General features: G+C 39.7%; 1 protein-coding gene across 2 annotated transcripts in view; it reads right to left on the bottom strand.

The window, feature by feature from the left end:
* Positions 1–220: 220 nt before the first annotated feature.
* Positions 221–12,303, bottom strand: part of SLC8B1 (solute carrier family 8 member B1) — an 81,393-nt gene continuing 69,310 nt past the window's right edge. For both annotated transcript variants that reach the window (XM_089691220.1, XM_089691221.1), the window contains 8 exons: positions 11,686–11,742; positions 11,266–11,396; positions 11,031–11,172; positions 10,755–10,876; positions 10,509–10,662; positions 3,041–3,121; positions 2,711–2,775; positions 221–1,187 (listed from right to left, as the gene is read on the bottom strand). In XM_089691220.1, the coding sequence (XP_089547346.1) occupies positions 993–1,187; positions 2,711–2,775; positions 3,041–3,121; positions 10,509–10,662; positions 10,755–10,876; positions 11,031–11,172; positions 11,266–11,396; positions 11,686–11,742 (947 nt within the window). In that variant the 3' untranslated portion in view covers positions 221–992. The remainder of the gene's footprint in view (positions 1,188–2,710; positions 2,776–3,040; positions 3,122–10,508; positions 10,663–10,754; positions 10,877–11,030; positions 11,173–11,265; positions 11,397–11,685; positions 11,743–12,303) is intronic.

Consider the following 12,303-nt stretch of genomic DNA (forward strand, 5'->3'; position numbering starts at 1 on the left):
AGTCCTCAGAGATATCAGAGGACAAAGTGTTTCATAAATATAAGCACAGGCAGAGACGTTATCAGCCCACATAATTTCAGTTAATATTAAAACAGACTTACTAAAACATTTCCAATTGTATATTTAAGGTACGAAAAGAGAGCAAATATTGAATTTCTGGCTGTGGGTTTAGAAACACATCAAACAAATTTTAGATAATAAACTCAGACAAGAAGACGTATAATGTTCAAGTAACTGCTTTATTTAAAAAGAAGTCTATAAAATAAACCTTCATCTCTTCACAATACTAAATTGGTAGTACATATGTTCAATAGAGGTTCTGGAAATTTAAAGGGTAAATTTACCTTTTCAGAAAAAATGAAAAGGCGAACTAACACCATATACCTTCCCCATCCCTCAGGATCCCCGCTGCACTTGTCTCCAGTGATGCTGAGCTGTCAGTGCCCACGCAGCCCATCCAGTGGTCCTGGGATTTGAAATCCCGGCTCTTTGCTGTGCAGCACTTCTGGGACGACCAGAACGATTGACTGTGCAGGCGCTGACCAACCAGAATCACTCTAGTCCTTCCAGGAAGCAATGCACACAGAAGAGCAGGGATTTCAAATCCCAGACTGCTGGATTGGTTGCATGGGCATTGACAGCTCAGTATTGCCAGAGGTAAGTACAGCGGGGACTGGGAGGTGAGAGTAGTAGGATGTTAGTACACTTCTTCATTTGCTCTGTAAAGGTGAACTAACACTTTAAGTAAACTGTATTTTTTTTATTTTTTTTTTTAGAAAAAATACTTAAAACACACCTTGTTTTCCCTTTTAAATAAAACAAACATTGTAAAATATTTTTTGATTTTGTGCTTAAAAAAATAAAATACAGCTAAAAAAAAAAAACAAACAAACCTGAGACAGTGATGCAGCCATTTAGGGTGAGGAAATTGTGGAAGAATGGCACTTCACACAGCATATTGTTTTATGACCTTTTTTTTTCCCCTTTTAGCATCATGTTTCCAGTTTGATTATTCCAAACTCGGTTAATAATGCTACAATTAGAAAGAGAACATAGAGGACAAGTAGGGCAAATCCATAGGTACGACGAAGATGGAAACACTGCACTGGTACAAAAACCAGTGAAAACACCAGGCTGATTCCAAGACCTCCAGCCAAAATCCATACCAAAAGATCATGTGCGTCCAGCTGAAAAACAAATAGGGGACAACATTAGAATGACTCTTAAGTTTGCTTTAGTGTGTGTGCGTATGTAAACAGAAATAGCGTGAAGAAGAATCTGAACTGTTGCAAACTGTACGCAAATTCCAGCTCACATTATTTTTTAAGAATTTTGATGGTCATATATTTATGTTTAGGTGGATATCCGATCCCTTATGTATCTTCTTTATTATTATACAGGATTTCTAATTGCATGGATGCCTGGGCCATAGTCTTAACGTATGTGTATCAGTGTTTTCATTGAAAGGTATTGGCAGCATGGTCCTAATGGTAAACTGGGGGTTCACATACCTTTCTGGACAGTTAAAGACCCATGTGTATAATAATCAATGGTATATGCTATAACCATGTTTGATTGATTTAGGTCATTGACATAATTATAGACTGTACTGCGGATAATTTATTTCTTCCCCTGAGGAAGCCCAGGTGGAGCGAAACATGTAGGGAAGCACCATCCTTATGCTGCAGAAAACAGCCAAGCTTGTTATGAATGTCAAGAAGTACTGTACTTGTTTGTACTCAATAGAATTTGATTGTAATAAATTGGAGAAAAATTTATTTTAAAACAAATCTGTTTATTTTTATGCACCTTTAAAATCCCACAATTTACATTCCTTGGTTTAATGAGCAAATATGGTTACCACGTGTGTACATATATATACTGTATCACCCTCCTAGTTAGGTGTTAAACTGCCAAGTAAAATTTTAATATTTTTCTTTTGGGGCTCTTTTGTAATCTGCAGTTGCTGATTGTTTTGGTCTGATCAGGGTCTCAACAAGCTAGACTTTGTGTGGATAAATCCACACAAATCCACAGAGAAACCGAGTACCATAAAAACAACTTTATTATGTACCGTTAAAAATCTATTACACAACACTAAAAATTACTCTCCTCATAGGGGTTCACAACATGCAAAGATTACAATTACCATTCACATGTGGATGTGACGTGTTTCAGGAATCCTTCTTCAGGAGCACATGTAACAGAATCTGTACACTGGAACCCACTCCTAATCTTTAGTAGAGTAATATTAGCTTGTAGGGTAGCCTGGAATTCATAGTATGAGCACATCGCCCATAGAAGTGCAAATCAGTAAGCCAAGGTGAAGCCACTGCCTCTCAGGTGGGAAATTCAGGTACATTCAGTAAACAGCCAATGGTCTTGTACATATAATCTTAAGATAAGACTACCTTCCCAATGGGCAACCATTCAGACCCAATGTAAGTAAGTCACCATAAAGGCAGCATGGTACTCAAGATAGTTAAAGAGGGGGCTAAATTGGGAGAAATTGCACTCGTGTGAACGGGGCTCTTAAGTTTGGGATTTCCCAAGAATACAAAGTAAAAATAATTATGTTAACTAAAAAGTAATGTGTCTGCAATTTATGTTGGTATATACAGATGTAGTTTATTGGTAAAGATACACAAAACAAATATGGTCAAAATAAAATGAAAAAGGGACTACAGAAAATATCTGAATCACAGCTCACCTGTAACACAGTCTTTGATGGGCCCATCTGCAGCAAACAGCCTAGACCAACTCCAATTAACACATCTGTAGTTCAGTTAAGGAAGAAATAAAAAAACAAAAAAAACTAACAAAAAAAACACAGCTCTCTGAAAGCAGTGATCAGCTTGAAGATAAAGCAACTGTTTACACCAATTTTATCAAACACAGTGACATATAATAATTTGTAGATTATACGGTTTAACTGTCATCTCTCTCACATTCTGGGGAATTAACTAATCTCCCAGCGCCATTTCAAGTGGCGTGCACCACATTAACTGAGCAGATAGACCTATTTTAGGTGCAAGGATACTGAATATGATTCCTCCAAAGCAAGCAGAGAATGCCATGCGAGGATAGCCTTGACGAGCTAGCGTGAGGTCAGACACAAAATCTGTAAGAGTAGAAGAAACAGAGCTTATGAATAAAGCTGTAATCAGGCAAAACCACAAGAAATTCAAATTCTTAGTGACTGTATGGTCTACAAGGAAGTGGCTTAAAAAAAGGCCTTCCAGTGACATTATCCTCCAACCTGCTTTTGGCTAGTTGACTCTAGCTTGAGAACTCCCTTGTAAATGAAACCCACAACATACTTTTCAGGATGAGGTCCAGGCATATAGTATGATTCTCAAACACAGCATTACATATGAGATAGCTGCAGTAAAATTGCACCAGCATGTGTCACTGTGGGTGAACTATAATCCTTAGCTTTCATTTTTATTACAAAACAGTGTAAATGTATTTGGCAGGAACACCACTATGCAGTCATAAGAAGGAGGGGGACTTTTTTTTTTTTTTGCTGCAAACCTGTTTAAATGTAGATAGTTGTTATTTTTCTGCAATTAATGAGCAAGTCTGTAGACTTACAATGACATTATCTGTGTAGTTTGGATGACCATGCTAGAACAGAATTGTCTGAGTCATTGATGTTTCAGCTTCTTGAATTAACACATCAGTGTGGATACTTGTATATTTCATATGACTGTTATCCATGCTTTCCTGTATTTGGCACCACTACCTGTATTCAAGCAAGTGCACCGAACTTTCATCTATTGTTTCACTTTTTTACTGATCACTGTTGATATTACAGGACTGATCGAATTATCAATCTTGCTGCCCTACTATCTTTGCCACAACATCGTTGGAGATCAGTGGATGTCTTTAAGTGGTGAGACAATTTCAACAACATTGTTCGTATCACCATCGGATATTTATATGGAATTATATGCATGAAGATACATCATCCTGATCTAACGTCATGATAACTTTTGATTTCATTTATGCAGCCTAGCATAAACCTAGCATTTCTGCAGTCTACAATTTTTGATCTATTCTCATAGGGCTTTATGCTATCTGGTTTCTCTAGCCCATTTAATGCTATACTCAATTTAGGCCACATGCATGGACAAATGTTTTTATTACACTGTCTTTTAATGTTATTTGGCTGTTTGTATGTTCATTTTGAGAAGAGCTGATTCTTCACATGATCCTTGGGATCATATAATAAAGTTACTGTATTTTTGCATGCATTCATATTGATGCATTAATTACTCTGCCTGGGATTTACAAATACCAACTTTTTACAGTTTTATCTTGACAACTGCAATTTTTTTCTAGGACAGAATTGACCTGTGTTGCGTCCCTTTGAACAGATCATTTTGCATTTTGATGTATGTGTATGAGTAATAACATGTTCATATGCAGAATGCAATGCCCATTAACAAAGCAGAAGGGGCAGCATGTAACTCAGAGTGGCACCAAAGCAAATTTTACACTTCAATGGGGATTTATTTTCTACTTTTATCATTTACCGGCTTGTGGCTGGTCAGAAAAAAAAAAAGGAGGTAAGAATCTACAGTGTAGTACTTGCAGCATCCTCCCTAGGTCACTTTAAGCACTCAAAGGATTCTTCTAGACTTCTGATGGTTCTGCAACCTGGCAAAAGTTATTTTCATTGTTTTTTTAACTCAAGAAAAAAGTTTTTTGAAAAAAAAAAAACTGTCAAAAGAAGACATTCCAGAGTACACATACAGTCAGGTCCATAAATATTGGGACATTGACACAACTCTAACATTTTTGGCTCTATACACCACCACAATGGATTTGAAATGAAATGAACAAGATGTGCTTTAACTGCAGACTGTCAGATTTAATTTGAGGGTATTTACATCCAAATCAGGTGAACGGTGTAGGAATTACAACAGTTTGCATATGTGCCTCCCATTTGTTAAGGGACCAAAAGTAATGGGACAATTGGCTTCTCAGCTGTTCAATGGCCAGGTGTGTGTTATTCCCTCATTATCCCAATTACAATGAGCAGATAAAAGGTCCAGAGTTCATTTCAAGTGTGCTATTTGCATTTGGAATCTGTTGCTGTTAACTCTCAAGATGAGATCCAAAGAGCTGTCACTATCAGTGAAGCAAGCCATTATTAGGCTGAAAAAACAAAACAAACCCATCAGAGAGATAGCAAAAACATTAGGCATGGCCAAAACAACAGTTTGGAACATTCTTAAAAAGAAATAACACAACGGTGAGCTCAGCAACACCAAAAGACCCGGAAGACCACGGAAAACAACTGTGGTGGATGACCGAAGAATTCTTTCCCTGGTGAAGAAAACACCCTTCACAACAGTTGGCCAGATCAAGAACACTCTCCAGGAGGTAGGTGTATGTGTGTCACAGTCAACAATCAAGAGAAGACTTCACCAGAGTGAATACAGAGGGTTCACCACAAGATCTAAACCATTGGTGAGCCTCAAAAACAGGAAGGCCAGATTAGAGTTTGCCAAACGACATCTAAAAAAGCCTTCACAGTTCTGGAACAACATCCTATGGACAGATGAGACCAAGATCAACTTGTACCAGAGTGATGGGAAGAGAAGAGTATGGAGAAGGAAAGGAACTGCTCATGATCCTAAGCATACCACCTCATCAGTGAAGCATGGTGGTGGTAGTGTCATGGCATGGGCATGTATGGCTGCCAATGGAACTGGTTCTCTTGTATTTATTGATGATGTGATTGCTGACAAAAGCAGCAGGATGAATTCTGAAGTGTTTTGGGCAATATTATCTGCTCATATTCAGCCAAATGCTTCAGAACCCATTGGATGCCGCTTCACAGTGCAGATGGACAATGACTCAAAGCATACTGCAAAAGCAACCAAAGAGTTTTTTAAGGGAAAGAAGTGGAATGTTATGCAATGGCCAAGTCAATCACCTGACCTGAATTCGATTGAGCATGCATTTCACTTGCTGAAGACAAAACTGAAGGGAAAATGCCCCAAGAACAAGCAGGAACTGAAGACAGTTGCAGTAGAGGCCTGGCAGAGCATCACCAGGGATGAAACCCAGCGTCTGGTGATGTCTATGCGTTCCAGACTTCAGGCTGTAATTGACTGCAAAGGATTTGCAACCAAATATTAAAAAGTGAAAGTTTGATTGGTGGTGTATAGAGCCAAAAATGTTAAAATTGTGTCGATGTCCCAATATTTATGGACCTGACTGTATGTCAGTGCATAGTTCAACTAGGCATCATGCACAGCATCGACAATATACAGTGCCCTGAAAAAGTATTCATACTCTAAAATTTTCCACATTTTGTCAGGTTACAACCAAAAACGTAAAAATATTTTATTGGGATTTTATGTGATAGACCAACACAAAGTGGCACATAATTGTGAAGTGGAAGGAAAATGATAAATGGTTTTCAACATTTTTTACAAATAAATATGTGAAAAGTGTGTTGTGCATTTGTATTCAGCCCCCCTGAGTCAAAACTTTGTAGAATCACTTTTGCTGCAATTACAGCTGCAAGTCTTTTTGGGGATGTCTTTACCAGCTTTGCACTCTAGAGAGTGACATTTTTGCCCATTCTTCTTTGCAAAATAGCTCAAGCTCTGTAAGATTGGAAGTAGAGCATCTGTGAACAGCAATTTTCTGGATTTTGACTGGGCTATTCTAAACACATGAATATTCTTTGATCTAAACCATTCCATTGTAGCTCTGGCTGTATGTTTAGGGTCATTGTCCTGTTGGAGGGTGAACCTCCGCCCCAATCTCATGTCTTTTGCAGGTTTTCTTCTAAGATTGCCCTGTATTTGGCTCCATCCATCTTCCCATCAACTCTGACCAGCTTCCCTGTCCCTGCTGAAAAAAAGCATCCCCACAACATGATGTTGCCACCATCATGTTTCACGGTGGGGATAGTGTATTCAGGGTGATGTGCAGTGTTAGTATTCAGTCACACATAGCCTTTTGCTTTTAGGCTAAAAAGTTCAATTTTGGTCTCATCTGACCAGAGCACCTTCTTCCACATGTTTGCTGTGTCCCCCACATTGCTTCTGGCAAAATGCAAACGGGACTTCTTATGGCTTTCTTTCAACAATGGCTTTCTTATTGTCACTCTTCCATAAAGGCCAGATTTGTGGAGTGCACGACTAATAGTTGTCCTGTGGACAGATTCTCCCACCTGAGCTGTGGATCTTTGCAGCTCCTCCAGAGTTACCATGGGTCTCTTGGCTGCTTCTCTGATTAATGCTCTCATTGCCCGGCCTGTCAGTTTAGGTGGATGGCTATGTCTTGGTAAGTTTGTAGATGTGCCATATTCTTTCCATTTTTGGATGTTGGATTGAACAGTGCTCCGTGAGATGCTCAAAGCTTGGGATATTTTTTTAAAACACAACCTTGCTTTAAACCTCTCCACAACTTTATCCCTGACCTGTCTAGTGTGTTCCTTGGCCTTCATGATGCTGTTTGTTCACTAATGTTCTCTAACAATCCTCTGAGGGCTTCACAGAACAGCTGTATTTATACTGAGATTAAATTACACACAGGTGGACTCTATTTACTAATTAGGTGACTTCTAAAGGCAATTGGTTCCACTAGATTTTAGTTAAGGGTATCAGAGTAAAGGGGGCTGAATACAAATGCACACCACACTTTTCAGATATTTGTAAAAAATTTTGAAAACCATTTATCTTTTTCCTTCCACTTCACAATTATGTGCCACTTTGTGTTGGTCTATCACATAAAATCCCAATAAAATACATTTACATTTTTGGTTGCAACATGACAAAATGTGGAAAATTTCAAGGGGTATGAATACCTTTTCAAGGCACTGTAGCAAGCTTCTGCACCAATAGTGAGCACATATAGCACTTAATACACAGTATCTCACCAGCTTGTAGCATCACGTCCAGTGAACCTGCGCATAATCTTATCAGTGATATGACCATGGACCTGCGAAAGCATCTTATCCTTGTGCACATTCTCATAACATTCTGTGCATCACCAAGTATATGGGTGCTAAGCCAGGTGTGTTCAGCCAACCTCGCCACACTTTATCAAATTTGGCCGGAAAGGCCCTATGCTGATATATAAGCCGCTCATATTGTAGGGTTACCCTCATATGGTCAAGCTATGCTTTTGAAGAAGGTGGATATATGGCTTTCCAATGTATTACGACAAGTTTGCATACTTGAAATAGAGATCTGTTTTCTGATCTCTATCGGTCTTTCTTTTGTAGAGTTGTAGTCCCTTGGAGCTAACTCCCTGCAGGGGGGCCACTTCCAAGGCGATTATACTAGGGTCTTAGTGATATGGCTTCCTGTCACTTTTGTTTACAATTGTCAACCCTACGATTCAGTGTTATTTGGTATCAGCTACTATGACTATAGCTCTAGCTGATTTTTCTGTAATACCTGATCATCGCTTAGACATTGTGTGAGTGAATGATGTGCCTGTTCTTGCTCTTGCCAATAATAATAAAATATTGAAACAGAAAAAATCTGGAGACTGCTTCCCTAATATACTGGTCTTGTACCACCTCATCTATAGTACCTAAAATACATTGTTTAGGATCCAATGCAATCATAGCTTGAAAAGATTGTTTAATGATGTTAATTAATGTTTCCCAGTATCTGTGTAGTTTAGGACATCGCTGTATCATGTGAATCAGATCCCCATGGTCGCTACAACATTTACTACAAATTGGGTGTTTTTTTTCATTCTACATGGTAGTTGCCTCAGTTAATCTACTAGTGAATGAGGTAGAAAAGCATTGTGACTTTAGTGCAGCAATGGGCAAACTACGGCCCGGCGGACCTTTTAATCCGGCCCGCGGATGTGGCTGTCAGGATGTGCGTAGGCGGGGCAGCGTGACGAACGTGAGGGGAGGGGAGCTAGGCTCCTCTCACAGTCCGCCCTGAAGACCGGAACGGCGCGGGAACACGGCGAGAGGAACGCACGGAGCAAAGGTAAGTGAATTGACACGTGGGACTTGGCTTACTACTTGGGGGGGAATAGTACTGTGGGGGATGAAATACTATATGAGGGATGAATATGAGGGATGAATTAATATGGGGGATGAATTAATATGGGGAATGAATTACTATAGGGGGGATGAATTACTATAGGGGGGATGAATTACTATAGGGGGGATGAATTACTATATGGGGGATTAATTACTATGCTTACTATGGGAGAATATTACTATACTTACTATGGATGACACATACACATCATTCATCTACTCTTGGTCCGGCCCCCGGGTCCAATATATGAACCCATTGCGGCCCTCAAGTCAAAACGTTTGCCCACCCCTGCTTTAGTGTCATCTACAGTACATGGCTAGTTGTTGCTAGAATGTCTTAGTGTCTTTGGGGAGAACACGGTCTCGTTTTTGGACCACCCAACTACTCTTTCACCCTACCGAACTGAAAATAAAAAAAAATCTGAGAACAGAGAGTGGACATCATTTTGGCTCATGTGTTATTAAAGAATCACTAATGCTAACAAGCTTATAAGATATCCAATCTAGAAGAAAACACTGTTCCAGGTAAAAAGCTGTCAGCCTTACACAGCCCTCATGCGGGTGCCTGCTACGGCTTGCCACCGGAAAACTGATCATAGTTACTTTATCTTTGCTACTTTGTTCATTGTTTCTAGTTGGAATTTGTTTGTTACTCTCCATGGTGATTTTTATTAACCTTAGATAGCTGTCAAGATGAAGGCTGCTGTACACACGGGCAGAATGTCGGCTGGTTTCTACTGAATCAGCCTATGCCACCCAACATTCAGCCCGTGTGTACTAGGCTTTAATCCAGAAATGTTACCCCTTATCTTTGTTATGAATAAGCACAATTTTGTGTGACACCCATTAACAAGTAGCTACTCCTTGTCCTCTATTTGGTGTGCTGTCCCTATTTGGAATATTGATGGAATAAACAGGTTAACCGGCTGTACAGTGGTGTTGAGCCATTCCTTCCTATGATCAAAGCTTATAAATCCAAAACTGGTTTAGAAGCACTCATGGGTCTTGCAGAGGCATCTTTCTTGAGAAAGATGAACTGAGCTTCATCAAAACGTTGACAATAAAAACACTGTTGTTTTTGATCTTCCTCCTCTGCAAGACCCGTGAGTACCTCTAAACCAGTTTTTGATTTATATGGATTTCTTTGTGGGTGAGCACCTAGGCATTTATCTCAAACAGAGTGCTGTGGATATCTTTGGAACTATCAAAGCTTATAAAATAGACACGTCAACTACTGACATCCATATATGTGATCATCTGGGCTGGCACAGTACCTACTATGCATTTTTCCTTATATGTGTTACTGCCCAGTTCTAGAGGGTTACAGGGACTTAGAAGTAACCTAAAATCTTCCTATTTCTGTAAATTCAGGATAACTACTAACCAAATCTTTCAATTTCTGTAAATTTAGGTTATCTACCAACCAGCAAAAATAAAGATATCTATATAAGATATGCTGCTTACTAACCCCCAATACTGTTCCCCCAGGCAAGCAAGGTTAGCCCCAGCACTGTGTTACTCAGCCGGAAGACAACTCCAAAAGTGCGCAGCAGGTTAACAACTTCAGTTGCAGCAGCACTGATCCACAGAGCACTGGCAATGAATCCCAAGAAGGAGAAAAGCTGAGGAGACAGCAAAAGAAAGCAATAAACACAAAGCATAATACACAATAGAGTGCAGTGAACAAATTTTGTTTTTTTAATTATATGCTTACAAAGTAGTACTTGGGTGGCTGGCCATTGTTAGTGGTGAAGAAAACGATGACTGCCAGTGGAGTTCCAATGATCAATAGAACAGCCCAGATTGGCATTGTGCCCTGAATAAGGTACAGTGCATCTGTGGATGGAAGAAAGACACACGTACATTTCTATAGAACTCTTACATATCTAGTACAAGAACTTGGAAATAATGTTATGGTAAGCAACTGTCTAAATAAGAGTTGAGAAAGTGATTGTTTACAGTAGGAAATTGTATTTTTGATGGCACTCACATGTTCCTGAATTTAGACAGAAGACACAGAGAAGAGGTGTGGTGATTAGATGAATGCAGTTCAAAGGCCTCTGCCAGTTGCGATCCTCTTTGTCGGGGTCCACCACAGGGACAGAGATACGGAGCAGCAACTCAATGGGAAACTGGGTGGGGGAGTTAAAAAAAAAAAAATTAAATGAATGCAAGTCAACATGGAAGGCATTGCCCGGCTTTTTAGCCCCCTAGGTTTCTGTTACCTTTGCAACTTTTAGAATTTTCCAGTGCCAAGGTTTTTGCCTCCACTTCCTTGCATCCACTGGATTTAGAGATTCCAATAGGATCTGCCAGGTTCCATGCTGGACTGCTAATAATGGCTGATACTCATCCCCTGTGTAAAGAATTATTTTTTATTCATTGTGCCTGATACTGTCCTCACTTCAGGAATACAACTACACAAAAAAGTGGCCTGAAACAGGATGTAATATTAAACCTGAAAACTGGATAGTTCCCGGAAAAAAAATTTGGTTGCATTCAACCCTTGTCTAATGCTTATATACTGTAGAAGTGTGTAACAGAGGAATAATTGCTATGTTACACAGTCACAATGTTTAACATGAAGTTATGAACAGACAACAGTCTCATCTGGTAGGAAGTACGGAAACTAACAATAATCATACCAAACTCAGAGCCATGAGGAGTGGATTCTCCAGGTTCTTCAGATTCCGTTAGAAGATCTGATTATAGAAGGAAGAAATACAGGACATGAAAGAAAAATAAAAGCCTCTTTTACTTGTACTAATGTTTGAGCATCAGTTTTTTTTAGGAGCAGTTTCAGGAGTTTTGCGCATATTCACGTGTTTGCACACACAATATATTCCTAAAGTGATACTAAACCTAAAAACTTTTTTTTTACCTTAATGCATTGCTAACATTAAGGTAGAAAATCTTTTTTAGTCTCCCTGTGCTCTCCCTTCCCTGCATGAGAAGAGAGGGAGAAGAGAGGGAGAAGAGATCAGTGCTGTGCACAGCTGTATCTCCTCTCCCCTTGCTTCCTCTTCACACAGGGACTCAAACAGCAGCAGGAGCCATTGGCTCTTTTTGCTGTCAATCAAACAAAGTGAAGAGAAAGTGTGTGGGCGAAGCTAAGTCCCGCTGTGTATATCTATGGAGCACGGCTCCGTAAACACACAGTTTGGAAGCATGCATGCAGCGTGTCCCCACAGCAGACAGCTTGCTATGGGAGACACACAAAGAAGAGGACAAGCCGAGATCGTCGGGGGGGGGGGGGGGGGGAC

This window comes from Staurois parvus, unplaced genomic scaffold, assembly GCF_062004578.1.
Source record: "Staurois parvus isolate SC_StPar_1 unplaced genomic scaffold, SC_StPar_1.0 ptg000556l, whole genome shotgun sequence".
In the NCBI taxonomy this organism is placed as follows: domain Eukaryota; kingdom Metazoa; phylum Chordata; class Amphibia; order Anura; family Ranidae; genus Staurois; species Staurois parvus.